This window comes from Grus americana, chromosome 14, assembly GCF_028858705.1.
Source record: "Grus americana isolate bGruAme1 chromosome 14, bGruAme1.mat, whole genome shotgun sequence".
NCBI lineage: Eukaryota > Metazoa > Chordata > Aves > Gruiformes > Gruidae > Grus > Grus americana.
The window spans coordinates 20,758,811-20,774,163 of record NC_072865.1 but is presented as its reverse complement, the minus strand read 5'-3'; the positions used below and the strand labels follow the sequence as shown (position 1 = coordinate 20,774,163).

Below are 15,353 nucleotides of genomic sequence, written 5' to 3'. Positions count from 1 at the left end.
CTGGCAACCCCAGAACTCTCTGGTAATGTTAAGGGAAAATGTCCCTTAAAAGCAATTCTTCTGTCCTGAAAATGTTTCTTTTCTGAAGAAGCAACCAGTGATGCTACAGGTAAGTCGCCCATACCTAACCATTCCTATTTAGTCGTGGTATCTCCATGTTGGATCAACCAAATGTTCGCTTCCAGGTTTTTGTTTGGCTGTATGATGCATGGCTCCTGCTAATGAGTGAGAGGTATTCCATGGGAACTAATGCCCTGTGTTGTTCTGGCAGTGCATGCCTGCCAGAATGGGAAAGCAAGAGCTTGTCGTTCAACGTGCAGGTGGAAACTGAGACTGGAAGAATAGCACTTCATTGAGATACATGAAGAGTGCTCAGGAGGTGTGGTTGCCCGCTGCTGTTTCAGGTTTCTTGGTGGATTGTCGTGGTGGTCTGTGATGGCTTTGATTTCTCTAAAGAAAGACAGTCCCCCGCCCCCGCCCGTGTGTTGTTTGGACTCTCTGGAGGCTGTTTGCATGGATGTCCAAGTACCCGGGGCTTGGGGCTGTGTTTCAGAGGGTGGTGGATTCTTTTGTGATGCAGCAAAGCTGTTCCTTGCTGCATGATTGCCTTGCTCTGTTATTTGCTGGGTCCTTGAGAGGCCTGGAGGCTGCAGAGTGTGGTCTTCTTCAGGAAGGGCAGGGAAGGGGAGGGGAGGTGGAGGGGCAGTCTGTCTGTCTTGCACAGGCTGGAGGAAAGCAGGAAGGTTATTACTCATCTGGATGGCTGGAAGGTGGAAAGGAAGAGGAATGAGAGGTTTTGCCAGAGGGCATGTTGGTGCTTTGTGTTGAACATGGTGTGGAGATGCAGAAAGTATTTTTGTGAAGGAGAGAAAGAAGAGAGGAGACGCGGTGGAAGCAGAAGAGAAGGGGAGGCAAGGATAGGGCAGGTCTGAGGCAAAAAAAGAAGAAGGAAGAGAAGGAAAAGGAGGAAAGAGAAATAAAAAGATGTAAGGAAGAGTAAGAAAGAGATGAAGAAAGAGAAAGGAGAAAAAAACGAAAAAGGTAGCAGGAAATAAAGAGAGGAAAGAATGAAGGAGATGGAAAGACGGCGGAAAAGGACTGTATGCAAGGAAAAACGAAGCAAGGAAGAAGGAAAAAAGGAAGAGAAAGGAAGGAAGAGACAATAGAGGAGATTACCAGCGTGCACCAACATTATCTTCATACACTGAATGGAGATGAGGACCTCAGCATGCTCGGTATTCAGGGACACTGGTCAAGGCTTGATGAAAAGTGGTGAGGAAGGGGAAAGAGCTCTTGCCAGAGGACATGTTCATGCTCCATTTCGAGAGTGAAGTAGGAGAAAGAGGAGAAAGTAGAGAAGGAAGGAAGCAAGAATAGAGGGAAAGAAAAGGAAGCAAGAACAAAGCAAGCAAGATAAAGAGCAGAAAGAAATGAAGAAAAGATAAATGATTTTACTAGCATGCACGGTCGGTATCACTGTACAGAGAAGGGTGGTGAGGGAGAGCAAAGGAAGGTAGTAAGAACAGGAAGGAAGAAAGTTGAAATGAAGAAAGAGGAAATTAAGGATGGAAGGAAAACGACAAAGAAGAAAAAAAAAGGAAGAAGACATAAAGGACATGACCAGGTTGCACCAATGTTATCTTGCAGTAGAATCACAGAAGGAAAGGGAAAAGGCAAGGAAGGAATGTATGTAAGTAAAAAGCAAGCTCGGAAGGAAGACGGAAAAGAAAGTATAGGCAGAATAGGACGAAAAAGGAGGCAGGAAATAAAGAAGGAAATGAAGGAAAACAAGGAGCAGGATAGACGAGATAACCAGCGCGCACCGACGTTATGTCTGGACGCTGAGCGGAGCTGGTCCCTAACAGCCTCGCCCTTGGTTAGAGTCCCGCGCTCCGGCGCTGATGCCCCGTAATTAGCGCCGATGGCTCCGTCTTTGATGGTGTCCGCCGCGGGGCCGGAGGCGACTGGGGAGCTGCGAGCGGGGGGAAAGAAGCGAGAAGGGTGGAAAGAGAAGGGCAAGGGGAGTAAAGAATGGGGCACGTCAGGGCAAGAAGGGACAGGAGAAGGAACAGAAGGAAGAAGAAAGAGGAGGAGGAGGAAAGAGAAGAAAACAAAGCAAGAAGAAGGAAGAGAAGACAGTAGAAAAAAAGAAGAGAAAAAAGCAAGTGAAATGAAGAAAGAATAAGGACGACGAAAAGGGAGGAAGAAGGGAAGGAATCTATGAAACCCAAAGCAAGGAAGGAATGAAAAAGACATAAGGAGTGGGGAGGGGAAGAGGAAAATAAAGAAGGCCAAGAAAGAGTGGAAGGGAAGGAGGAGGCGGGAGAGGAGACGAGCAGGACGGGTGCGGAGGCGCGGTGGACGGTGGGGAGCGTGTGAGCCGGCGGAGCAGCACACGGTGTCGCTGCAGGCTCAGAAACGGCGGTGAGCGTCTCCGCGGCTCCGCCCCGGTGCGGCGGAGAGCCCGGCTGTGAGCGCGGGGGGGCGGCGCGGCGCGGGGCGGGGCGGTCAGTTGAGCGGGTGCGTGCGTGCGGCGGCGGGGAGCCGTGCGGGGCCCGGGCGGGTGTCGGCGGCGGCGGCGATGGGCGTGTGTTGGGGGCCCGTGTTGCGGGTGCTGGTGCTGCAGGCGGCCTGGGCGCTGGGCGGCGGTCAGGTGCGGTACTCGGTGCCGGAGGAAGCCAAGGCCGGGACGGTGGTGGGGCGGCTGGCGCAGGACCTGGGCCTGGAGGCGGGCGAGCCGGAGGCGCGTCGGCTGCGTCTGGTGGCGCAGGGCCGTCGGGCGAGCGTGGAGGTGAGCGGGGCGAGCGGGGCGCTGGTGGTGAGCTCGCGGCTGGACCGGGAGGAGCTGTGCGGGAAGAGCGCGCCGTGCGCCCTGCGCCTGGAGGTGCTGGTGGAGCGGCCGCTGCGCGTCTTCCACGTGGAGCTGGAGGTCACGGACATCAACGACAACGCCCCGCTCTTCCCCGCCGCACGCAAAAACCTCAGCATCGCGGAATTCACCACGCTGCCGGGGTCTCGGTTCCCGCTGGAGGGCGCGTCGGATGCGGATATCGGAGCCAACGCGCAGCTCTCCTATACACTCAGCCCGAGCGAGCATTTTACGCTCGATGTTAAATCTTCTGATGAAAATCTAAAATCTCTGTTTTTGGTGCTCACGAAAGCTCTGGACCGCGAGACGATGGCTGTGCACCGTTTGGTGGTGACGGCGAGTGACGGGGGCCGTCCGGCGCTGACGGGCACGGTGGAGCTGGTGATCTCGGTGCTGGATGCGAACGACAACGCGCCCCAGTTCAACCAGTCGGTGTATAAAGTGCAGCTGCTGGAGAGCGCTGCAGAGGGGACGCTGGTGGTGCGGGTGAACGCCACGGACCCGGACGAGGGTCTTAATAAGGAGTTTTCTTACAGCATCATCAGTTCGGTTCCTGCTGGTAACAGAGATCTGTTCGCCATTGATCCCAAGACGGGCGAGATCAGACTGAGGGGCGCCCTGGACTTTGAAGACGTTCGTTTACACGAGTTACAAATCGAAGCGAGAGACAAAGGGACGCCCCCTTTGTCGGGTCACTGCAGCTTGGTGGTGGTGGTGCTGGACGTGAACGACAACGCGCCGGAGGTGTGGGTGACGTCGCTGTCGGTGCCGGTGCCGGAGGACGCGGCGGCGGGGACGGTGGTGGCGCTGCTGAGCGTGTCGGACCGGGACTCGGGGGCGAACGGGCGGGTGCGCTGCGCGGTGTGGCCGGCGTCGCCGTTCGGGCTGGTGGCGACGTTCGCGGGCTCGTACTCGCTGGTGCTGCGGGAGGCGCTGGACCGGGAGCGGGTGTCGGAGTACGAGGTGGAGGTGCGGGCGGAGGACGGCGGGTCGCCGCCGCTGCGCGCCAGCCGCGGGGTGCGTGTGCCGGTGTCGGACGTGAACGACAACGCGCCGTCGTTCGCGCAGGCCGTGTACACGGTGCTGGCGCGGGAGAACAACGCGGCGGGCGCGGAGCTGGCGCGGCTGTGGGCGCGGGACCCGGACGAGGCGGGCAACGGTCGCGTGAGCTACTCGGTGGCGGAGGGCGTCGTCGGGGGCGCGTCGTCGGGCGTGGCGCGGCGGCCGGCGTCGAGCTACGTGTCGGTGGACGCGGAGAGCGGGCGGCTGTGGGCGCTGCAGCCGTTGGACTACGAGGAGCTGCAGGTGCTGCAGTTCGAGGTGCGGGCGGTGGACGCGGGGGAGCCGCCGCTGTGCGGCAACGCCACGGTGCAGCTCTTCGTGGTGGACGAGAACGACAACGCGCCGGCGCTGCTGCCGCTTGCGGGCGGCGGTCCGGGCGTGGGGGCGCCGGTCTCGGCGGCGTCGGGGCCGGTCTCGGCGGCGTCGGGGCCGGTCTCGGGGGCGCTGTGGGCGTGGGCGGCGTGGGGGGCGCCGGCGGGGCAGGTGGTGGCGAAGATCCGCGCGGTGGACGCGGACTCGGGCTACAACGCGTGGCTGCGCTACGAGCTGTGGGAGCCGCGGGGGAAGGGCCCGTTCCGCGTGGGGCTGTACAGCGGCGAGGTGAGCACGGCGCGGGCGCTGGAGGAGGCGGACGGCCCGCGGCAGCGGCTGGTGATCGTGGTGCGGGACCACGGGGAGCCGGCGCGCTCGGCCACGGCCACGCTGAGCGTGTCGCTGGTGGAGGGCGCCGAGGCGGCGCTGGCGGCCGCGGGCTCGTCGTCGTCGTCGTCGGGGGCGGGGCTGCGGCCGGCGGAGGGCGGCGCGTCGTCGGCGTCGGCGACGAACGTGTGGCTGGTGGTGGCCATCTGCGCGGTGTCGAGCCTGTTCCTGCTGGCGGTGGTGCTGTACGGGGCGTCGCGGTGGGCGCCGCGGGCGGCCGTGCTGTCGGGGCCCGGGCCGGCGACGCTGGTGTGCGCCAGCGAAGTGGGGAGCTGGTCGTACTCGCAGCGCCAGAGCCGGAGCCTGTGCGTGGCGGACGGCGCGGGCAAGAGCGACCTGATGGTTTTCAGCCCCAACTTCCCGCCGCCGCCGCCGCCCGGCCCCGCGGCGAAGGAGACGCAGCCGGAGCCGCCCGCTCTGCTGGACACGGTCAGTGGCCCTCCCTTCCTCGGCCCTTTCTCGCCCGACGCCCCCTTCTCGGCCGCGCCCTGGGCAGGCGGTGGTGGGAGCCGGGCTCGGCCCCCGTGGGCGTGCGGGCGGTGGGTGCTTGGCGGGTGCTTAAGGATCTGAATGGCGCCTTTGCATCTGCCTTCGCGTCCTTGCCGGGGCCGCCCTGCTCTTGCTTTGGTGAAAAAAGCACGAAAGGTATTGCCGCAGCCAGCAGCAGTTACCGTCCGCAGCGGAGGTTTGCTGCTCTGGCTGTGAGTTGTTCTGCAGTGCAATTAAATCGCTGCCGATGTCGATGCGAGGTGCCACGACATTAGCTTTCGAGAGGCTGTTGCTTGCTGGCATGTAGCAGTTGTACCCGAGCTTGCAGGAGGAGTAGAAGAGAGGCAGGCTGTGGTGGTGACAGTCCCCCAAACAGTATTTCTCATAGAATCATAGATGGTTTGGGTGGAAAGGACCTTCAAGCTCATCCAGTTCCACCTCCCCTGCCGTGGGCGATCACTTGAGCAGTTTGCTCAACACCCACGCCTGGCCTTGGCAAGTTTTTTTTTAAAAAATAAAATATTATTGCTTACTATCTTTACACACACCAGCCACAGTCAGTATCAGATGTGGTTTCCTGTTGAGAAGTCTGTCCTCCTCCTCTTTGATTCTTCTCTGCAAGAGATGTGATTCAAGCTGATAACCAAGACTTTACACCCTGGCATAATTTCCCGAGCTTCACTCGCTTGACAGGGTTATTATGAAAGTAGGGAAGTCAGTGTGGACTTTTCCTATGGTCTTTTTCCATGTACGTTGTACTTGTTGGAATGGTGTTAGGGCAGAGGAGTGCAAGCCAAGGCATGTGTTAGAAACAGGAACTGTCTTTTTCTTTTCATGCTCCCCCTGTCTCCCAGGTTGTGGATTGATGTTCCTGGCCAGAGAAGTAGCGTGAAATATGTTGGCCTGTTTTGATGCCCTTTCACTGTTTGTGTCAACAGCCGCATGATTTCAAAAGCCCTGGAAATCTTCTTTTTATTGAAAACAAACAATCAAGAAACTCAAAACCAAATAACTGCCCCTCCCTAACAAAACCCAGTCAACTTCTCCGACACAGTTGGTATCATGCATGACAGTGCTGTGCTCATCAACATGTTGTTTTTTCCCTGAGAGTATGAAATCAATTCCATTGCTGTTTAGAGCTGTCCTGGCATCACCTTCAGAAAGAGTCTTGCTCCCAGGTGTGCCACATTGCCATCTGAGGTAGCTGAAGCTTTGTCAAATGTGAAGGGTCAGGTGCAGTGAGTCTGGGGGGCACCGTGTGTGTGATACCTCTGTGTGTTTTTTGTGGTGCTCTCCTTGATAGGAAGGGTAAGAAAAGTCAGATTGAGCCTTGACGTAGGAAAGGAAACGGGCATGTCGCAGAGGTGAATGTGGCAGTCGCCTGGCCATTACCTGATGTGAAGGGTGACCTTGATCAGTGGGAAGAGTTGTCTGTGGGAAGTGGAAATCCTTGAAGAGACCATGGGCCATGTCCCAAGAAGACCAGCATGGGAGATGATGTGCTTGTCTTGAGAACACATGTCTGGGAGTGGGGAATAGAGGATGCCTAGAGGAAAGCATGAGGCAGGATGGGCATGGAGTGTTCTTGCCCTGGCTCCTTCCTCAGGCTGCAAGTGTCTGGATTTGGAGGCCTTCTGGATCTTGAGATAGTGTGTTATATTGAAATGCCCAGAGCGTTGTCTGAGGTTATGAATATCTCGTCCATTGTGTTGCTGCGTTCCTGACGTAGGCGATGTGTTGGAAAGAAGGGGTGACATGCGGACTGTGGAATACTGTCTGATGAACATTTTCACTGCTGTTTTGGGAAAGGTGGTGTGGGCGGGTAGAGCTTCATCCTGCTGTCCTTATGTTGTGGTGGGCGTCTGCAGCAGTTTCCGCAGCCACTGATGTTGCCATGATGGTTTCTTGATCCTCCTCAGGCAGGATTTGTCAGGGGAGGTAAGGAGGAGGGTGTGACCTTTGGGTGCCCGACTTCCCCTACTTGTGCGCTTGCACAGGTGGCCTCAGTAGAGATGCTGTGTCCTCTTGTCAGTGTTAACTCATTCTGATAGGTGCATGTACATGCCAAGCCCTGCACAGTAGCCCAGCTCAGGTGTTCTACGATATAAATTCTCCCACCCAATTGATATTGTGCGTGCCCTTTGCTTCAGCGTTTGGTGTGGTTCTCTCCAAGAATAAATTGCTTGTGGACCGGGACCAGAGCTGCCACAGCTCTAATCAAAGAATCTTTGAAAGCACTAATGCACAGCTCTGTGGTGTTTCCATTTGAGATTCCCGAAAAGGCAAAAGGATTCAGGGTGAAGTTCATGCATCTGGGAAGATTCTGCCAGACACTGTGTGGCTTTGCAGCCCTCCATATGTTCTTTGTTCGAATCGTGTGGGAAGGTGAGGATGTGCAAAGGCCTGGGTCATGCTTAGAACCGAGTTTAGAGCTGGAGCATGTTACTGTGTTGGAGCAATGTCTGGGTCTTGTGGCAGTGATCGTGTGAGTGGTGCTGAGTATGGCCTGGGCGTGTGTCATGGAGAGGGTGACTCTTGAGCGGGGGACAGTCTTGTCAGATGGAAATGGAGATGCTGGGTAGAACACGGCCTGTGTCATTGGGGAAGAAGTGGAGAATGTCTGCTTAGCTGTGGAGATGCCATTTCCCATGGCGTGGGATAGGGCATGCCAGCAGACAACCTTGAGAAGAGGCCCAGCGCACAGGGCTACTTTCCCGCGATCCTCTCGGGACCTCCAGAAGTTCAGCATATCTCAGGGTGCTGTTGTTCTTTGTAGTATTTCTGCTTGTGCAGACATCTACCACGTGTGACTTTAATCACTTGGTTTTGACGTGGGATGTTGTTGGTCACACAGAAGCTTTTCCACGTTTGGATCGTGCTGCCAGCCTTCTCTGAAACTCTCTTTGGTTCCCTCTGTGCTCTTACTCTTGCCAGGCAGGGGAAGGAGTACTGTCTGCATCCAAGATGTTGGCCAACCTTGCATTTCAATACAGCGGAAGAGCATCACTTTGGTTTTCTTCTCTCCTCTCACCAAAACCTCCCACCCTTTTGGTTTTGCCTTGTCTCACATTGTCAATGTGTTGGTAACAGTGGATGAGAGGCAGGCTGCTGAATTTTGGCAGCTATCAGGTGGCAGATGTTTGGGTGCTTTCCCATTGTTGTGGGGGATGGCTTTTCCACTCTCTGGAGCCGAGTTTGATGTTAAAAAAAAGTCCTCAGCTTTCAAGTCTCCTTCGTACTTCCCCTGTGAGGCATAAAGGGCACTATGCACTGTCCAGTTTTTACAGAACATGAGTAATTTTTTTCTGTCCAGCTTCCCCAGAAGCACTTTTTATCCTTGAAAACCAGTTTTCCTGTCTTGAAAATATTTCTTATTCTGCAGAAGCAACCAGTGATGCTGCAGGCAAGTCACCTCAGACATAAAGTGGATGTGTTTGCGAGACAGATGTACTTTTGTTCCTGTTTAGGAATTAGCATTTAGAATGTTGCCTGGATTGTAATGCCTGTAGGTTTGGACCAGCACAGCACCACTGCCTGCTCTCGTTCCTTTCTTGCCACTTCCAGGCACAGCGTGAGCAGGTGGTAGCAAGGACAGATGGAGGAGGAACCCCAATGCATTTCTTTGCCTGGATGTGTTGGTCACCGAGGAGATGTTCTCATTAAAAAAATGTTGTGGTGTTTCCTTTGTGGCTTTTGTTTCACTATGTGGCATGTGGATGATGGTAATGATGGGGAGGTATTCCAAGGGGGCTAAATCCCTTGGTAAGAAGGTTCTTGGTGTGTTATTTTGGCAGTCCATGCCTACCAGAATGGGAAAGCAAGAGCTTGACATTCAGCATCTTCATAGCTCTTGACATAGCTCTTCATCAAGGTATATGAAGAGTGCTCTGTCTCTGCAGTGGAGCTGTAGTTGCTTGGTGCCTTTTCAGCCTTCTTGGAGGATTGTCATACCATCTGTGATGGGTTTGAGTTTCCGAAGGAAAGACTCCCCTGCCTTGCTTGGCATCTTTGAGGCTGTTTGCATGGATGTCCAAGTACCTGGGGCACTTGGAGTGGCACTCTCAGATTGTGGTCTTCTTCATGAAGGGAAGGGGCAGGGGCAGTCTGTCTGTCCATCTTGGCTAGACTGGAGGAAAGCATGAAGGTTGTTCCTTCCTTCCAGGGAAGAGGAATGAGAGCTCTTGCCAAAGGGCGTGTCAGTGCTTCATGTCAAGCTTCATGTGAAGCATGGTGTGGTCATTTAGAGAAAAATTTGATAAAGGAGACAGAAAAGTAGACTTGTATTCCTTGCCAGAGAAGTGGCGTGATATACACTGGCCTGTTTTGATGTTCTTTCAGTATTTGTACCAGCAGGCACAACATACAAAATCGTCAGACATTTTTAATGTGATTTAAAACCCCCAAATAACAAAAACCACCAAAACAAACAAAAAACCCAATCCCATATCAAATTGTCCTATGCAGTATATATCATCCATTAGAGTTCTGTGCTCATAGAAATTTGGGTTGTTCTCTCGCAACACGAAACCAATGCCATTGCCATTGGAGCTGCCGTGACATCACTTTTAGAAAGCGTACTGCTCTCCAGTGTGTAACATTTCCATCTGAGATAGCTGAAGCATTGCCAAACGTGAAGGATCAGCTGCAGTGAGTCTGCTGGACACCGTGTGTGTGATACCTCTGTGTGTTTTTTTGTGGTGCTCTCATTGATGGGACGGGTCTATAAAAGTCGGCTTGAGCCTTGAGTTTGGAAATGTAACGGTGTCATGTCCTAGAGGTGAATGCGGCAGTGGCCCTGAGTAGGGCCTGGCCATCTCTTGGTGTGAAGGGTGACCATGAGCAGTGGGAAGAGTTGTGTGTGGGAATTTGAAATCCTTGGGAAGACCATGAGTGATGTCATAAGAAGACATGGTGTGCTAGCAAGATCCTTCAGTGTGCTCCACGATGTGCTGAGTACACTGGAACACATTTGAAACATCTCTGTACAAATGTGTGGAGCATGAGGAATGAAGAAGAGGAGCTAGAAGCTTTGTCCCAGTCCCAGAGCTATGATATCATTGATGAAACCTGGTGGGATGATCCTGTGATGGGTGTGCTGTGATGGATGATTATAGGCTCTTGTGGAGCGATAGGCAGGTCAGGTGAGGTGGGGTGGTGGTGCTGTATTTAAGGGAGGACTTGGATTGTATGGAGCTTGCAGTTGGCGACGACACGGTTGAGCACCTCTGGGTAAGGATTAAGGGAAAAGCAACTAAGGCGGATGTTGTTGTGGGAGTCCACTGTCAACCACCCAGCCAGGATGACCACGCCAATGAATTATTCCACAAGGAATTAAGGGATATCCCTACATCAGCTGCCCGTGTCCTTTTGCGTGATTTTAACATCCCAGAGGTTAGCTGGGAATATCATACATCAGACACAAGCAGGTCCAGGAAATTCCTGCAGCACGTTGAAGATAACTTCTTGGTGCAGGTACTAAGGGAGCAGACTAGAAAAGGTGCCCTCCTGGCTTTGTTGTTTGTACACAGAGAAGTAGTCGTGTGTAAAGTGGTGATTGGTGGCTGTCTCGGTCACGGTGCCCATGAAGTAGTTGAGTTTCAAGTTGTTGGCCACAGGAGAAGAACTGCCAGCAAAACTTTGGCCCTGGGTGTGGGGAGAGCAGACTTTGGGCTGCTGAAGGGGGTGGTCGGTGAGGTCCCCTGGGAATCTGGTTTTGAAAGTGTTTGGGTCCATGGATACTGGTCACTTTGTAAGAGCCATCTCTTAAGAGCGCAGGAGCAGGCAATGCCAAAGTGTTGGGAGTCAAGCAAGTGGGGTAGAAGGGTGGGTTGGCTAGGCAGGGATCTTCCTCTAGAACTTAATTGAGAAAGGAAATTGTATGGACGTTGGAAGCAAGGACAAGTGACATGGGAGGACTACAGAGACATTGTTTGCAACTGTTTGCAAGTCGTGTGGCCAAAGCTTGATGAGATTTCAAGCTGGCCAGCACTGTGAAGGAGAACAAAAAGGGCTTTTTAAAATATGTTAACAGTAAAAGGAGGATAAGTGCTAGTGTCAGTCCGTTACTTGATAAAGTCGGTCACCTCACAAATTGGGACGTAGACAAAGCAGAGATGTTTAATGCCACCTTCATCAACACCAATGATGGGCCCTGGGACCGGCGGAGCCCTGTGTTGGAAGACCGTGACTGGGGGAATGATAAACTCCCAGCCAACTCTGAACAGGTTTGAGACTTGCTGCTGCAGCTGGAGGCACATAAGTAAATGGGGTTAGATCAGGCTGGCGGCCAGTCACCAGTGGGATGCCACAGGGCTCAATTGTAGGGCCAGGGCTCTTTATTGTTTCTATAAATCATCTGTATGTATCAATTGAATGTACATTAAATTGTCCAATGATACTAAATTCGGAGGAGCTGTGGACACCATTGGGGACAGAGAGGCCTTTCAGAGAGATCTGGATAGACTAGAGAGCTGGGCAGTCACCAGCTATATGAAATTTAACAAGAGCAAATGCTGGATTCTACACTTGTTGCGGGGTAATCCTGGGGTAATCCCCCAATAGAAACTGGGGATTGAGAGGCTGGAGAGCAGCCCTGTGGAAAGCGATCTGGGGTTTTGTGTTGATGGGAAGTTGAAAAGGAGTCAACAGTGTGTCCTGGCAGCCCAAAGGGCCAACTGTGTCCAGGGGTGCATCAAACACAGCTTTGCTAGCTGTTCGAGAGAGGTGATTGTCCCACTCTGCACTGCACTAGTGCAGCCCCTCCTTGAGTGCTGTGTGCAGTTTTGTGTGCCTGAATATAAGAAGGAGATCAAACTATGAGAGCGCGTCCAAGGTAGGGTGAGCAAGACGGTGAAAGGTCTTGAGGGGCAAGAGTGATGAAGAGCAGCTGAGGTCACTTGGCTTGTTGAGCTTGGAGAAGAGAAGGCTGAGGGGTGACCTCATTGCAGCCTACAATGTTCTCCAGGGGTGCAGCCAAGGGGGAGGTGCTGATCTCCTCCTGTCTCTGGTGAGCATTGATAGGACACAAGGAAATGGTAGGGAGCTGCGTCAGGGGAAGTTTAGACTGGATGTTAGGAAAAGGTTCTTCACTGAGAGGGTGGTCATTCATTGGAACAGCCTCCCCTCGGAAGTGGTCAGGGTGCCAAACCTGTCAGAGCTCAAGGAGTGCACGTACAATGGTTTCCAAAGTCTGGCGGAATGGGAGTCTTTTTTTTTCTGTCTGGCAACCCCAGAACTCTCTGGTAATGTTAAGGGAAAATGTCCCTTAAAAGCAATTCTTCTGTCCTGAAAATGTTTCTTTTCTGAAGAAGCAACCAGTGATGCTACAGGTAAGTCACCCATACCTAACCATTCCTATTTAGTCGTGGTATCTCCATGTTGGATCAACCAAATGTTCGCTTCCAGGTTTTTGTTTGGCTGTATGATGCATGGCTCCTGCTAATGAGTGAGAGGTATTCCATGGGAACTAATGCCCTGTGTTGTTCTGGCAGTGCATGCCTGCCAGAATGGGAAAGCAAGAGCTTGTCGTTCAACGTGCAGGTGGAAACTGAGACTGGAAGAATAGCACTTCATTGAGATACATGAAGAGTGCTCAGGAGGTGTGGTTGCCCGCTGCTGTTTCAGGTTTCTTGGTGGATTGTCGTGGTGGTCTTTGATTTCTCTAAAGAAAGACAGCCCCCCGCCCCCGCCCGTGTGTTGTTTGGACTCTTTGGAGGCTGTTTGCATGGATGTCCAAGTACCCGGGGCTTGGGGCTGTGTTTCAGAGGGTGGTGGATTCTTTTGTGATGCAGCAGAGCTGTTCCTTGCTGCATGATTGCCTTGCTCTGTTATTTGCTGGGTCCTTGAGAGGCCTGGAGGCTGCAGAGTGTGGTCTTCTTCAGGAAGGCAGGGAAGGGGAGGGGAGGTGGAGGGGGGCAGTCTGTCTGTCTTGCACAGGCTGGAGGAAAGCAGGAAGGTTATTACTCATCTGGATGGCTGGAAGGTGGAAAGGAAGAGGAATGAGAGGTTTTGCCAGAGGGCATGTTGGTGCTTTGTGTTGAGCGTGGTGTGGAGATGCAGAAAGTATTTTTGTAAAGGAGAGAAAGAAGAGAGGAGACGCGGTGGAAGCAGAAGAGAAGTGGAGGCAAGGATAGGGCAGGTCTGAGGCAAAAAAAGAAGAAGGAAGAGAAAGAGGAAAGAGAAATAAAAATACGTAAGGAAGAGAAACAGGGAGAGCAAAAAAGAAAAAGGAGTGAAAAAACCCACAAAAATAAGCAGGAAATAAAGAGAGGAAAGAATGAAAGAGATGAGAAGACGGGGAAAAAAGGACCGTATGCAAGGAAGAACGAAGCAAGGAAAAAGAAAAAAGGAAGAGGAAGGAAGAGACAATAGAGGAGATTACCAGCGCACGCTGACATTATCTTTGTACACTGAATGGAGATGAGGACCTCGGCATCCTCAGTGTTCAGGGACAGTGGTCAAGGCTTGATGTAAAGGGGTGAGGAAGGGGAAAGAACTCTTGCCAGAGGACATGTCCATGCTCCATTTCGAGAGTGAAGTGGGAGAAAGAAGAGAAAGTAGAGAAGGAAGAAAGCAAGAATAGAGGGAAAGAAAACAAGAACAAAGGAAGGAATAGGGAGAAGGTAAAGAAATGAAGAAAAGATAAATGAGTTTACTGGCATGCAGAGACACTATCACTCTACAGAGAAAGGTGGTGAGGGAGAGGAAGAAAGGAAGGAAGAAATTAAGGATGGAAGGAAGAGGACAAAGAAGAGAAAAAAGGAGATGACCAGGTCGCACCAACAATATCTTGCATCAGAATCGCAGAAGGAAAGGAAAAAGGCAAGGAAGGAATCTATGCAAGTGAAAAGCAAGCCAGGAAGGAGGAATAGGACGGAAGGAGGAGTAGGAATGCTAGAAGAAAAGAATGAGAAGTAGAGGAAGGAAATGAAGGAAAAGAAGGAAGAGGATAGACGAGATGTCCAGACATAACGTCGGTTATGTCTGGACGCTGAGCGGAGCTGGTCCCTAACAGCCTCGCCCTTGGTTAGAGTCCCGCGCTGCGGCGCTGATGCCCCGTAATTAGCGCCGATGGCTCCGTCTTTGATGGTGTCCGCCGCGGGCCGGAGGCGACTGGGGAGCTGCGAGCGGGGGGAAAGAAGCGAGAAGGGTGGAAAGAGAAGGGCAAGGGGAGTAAAGAATGGGGCACGTCAGGGCAAGAAGGGAAAGGAGAAGGAAAACAGAAGAAGAAAGAGGAGGAGGAGGAAAGAGAAGAAAACAAAGCAAGAAGGAAGAGAAGACAGTAGAAAAAGAGAAGAGAAAAAAGCAAGTGAAATGAAGAAAGAATAAGGACGACGAAAAGGAGGAAGAAGGGAAGGAATCTATGAAACCCAAGCAAGGAAGGAATGAAAAAGACGTAAGGAGTGGGGAGGGGAAGCGGAAAATAAAGAAGCCAAGAAAGAGTGGAAGGGAAGGAGGAGACGGGAGAGGAGACGAGCAGGACGGGTGCGGAGGCGCGGTGGACGGTGGGGAGCGTGTGAGCCGGCGGAGCAGCACACGGTGTCGCTGCAGGCTCAGAAACGGCGGTGAGCGTCTCCGCGGCTCCGCCCGGTGCGGCGGAGAGCCCGGCTGTGAGCGCGGGGGGGCGGCGCGGCGCGGGGCGGGGCGGTCAGTTGAGCGGGTGCGTGCGTGCGGCGGCGGGGAGCCGTGCGGGGGCCCGGGGGGTGTCGGCGGCGGCGGCGATGGGGGTGTGTTGGGGGCCCGTGTTGCGGGTGCTGGTGCTGCAGGCGGCCTGGGCGCTGGCGGCGGTCAGGTGCGGTACTCGGTGCCGGAGGAAGCCAAGGCCGGGACGGTGGTGGGGCGGCTGGCGCAGGACCTGGGCCTGGAGGCGGGCGAGCGGAGGCGCGTCGGCTGCGTCTGGTGGCGCAGGGCCGTCGGGCGAGCGTGGAGGTGAGCGGGGCGAGCGGGGCGCTGGTGGTGAGCTCGCGGCTGGACCGGGAGGAGGCTGTGCGGGAAGGCGGCCGTGCGCCCTGGCCTGGAGGTGCTGGTGGAGCGGCCGCTGCGCGTCTTCCACGTGGAGCTGGAGGTCACGGACATCAACGACAACGCCCCGCTCTTCCCCGCCGCACGCAAAAACCTCAGTTTATCGGAGAACTCTCCTCCCGGGTCTCGGTTCCCGCTGGAGGGGCGCGTCGGATGCGGATATCGGAGCCAACGCGCAGCTCTCCTATACACTCAGCCCGAGCGAGCATTTCGG

At 54.0% G+C, this 15,353-nt stretch overlaps 1 protein-coding gene and 1 pseudogene across 1 annotated transcript; both read left to right on the top strand.

Moving 5' to 3' along the window:
* Positions 1–2,575: 2,575 nt before the first annotated feature.
* LOC129212997 (protocadherin alpha-3-like) lies at positions 2,576–5,985 on the top strand. Its single transcript, XM_054842268.1, is given in 3 exon segments — positions 2,576–5,161; positions 5,164–5,331; positions 5,974–5,985. Coding segments are annotated over 3 exon segments (2,760 nt in total). The 5' UTR covers positions 2,576–2,581.
* An 8,853-nt stretch (positions 5,986–14,838) lies between these two features.
* LOC129212996 (protocadherin alpha-3-like) overlaps positions 14,839–15,353 on the top strand; it is a 3,627-nt pseudogene continuing 3,112 nt past the window's right edge.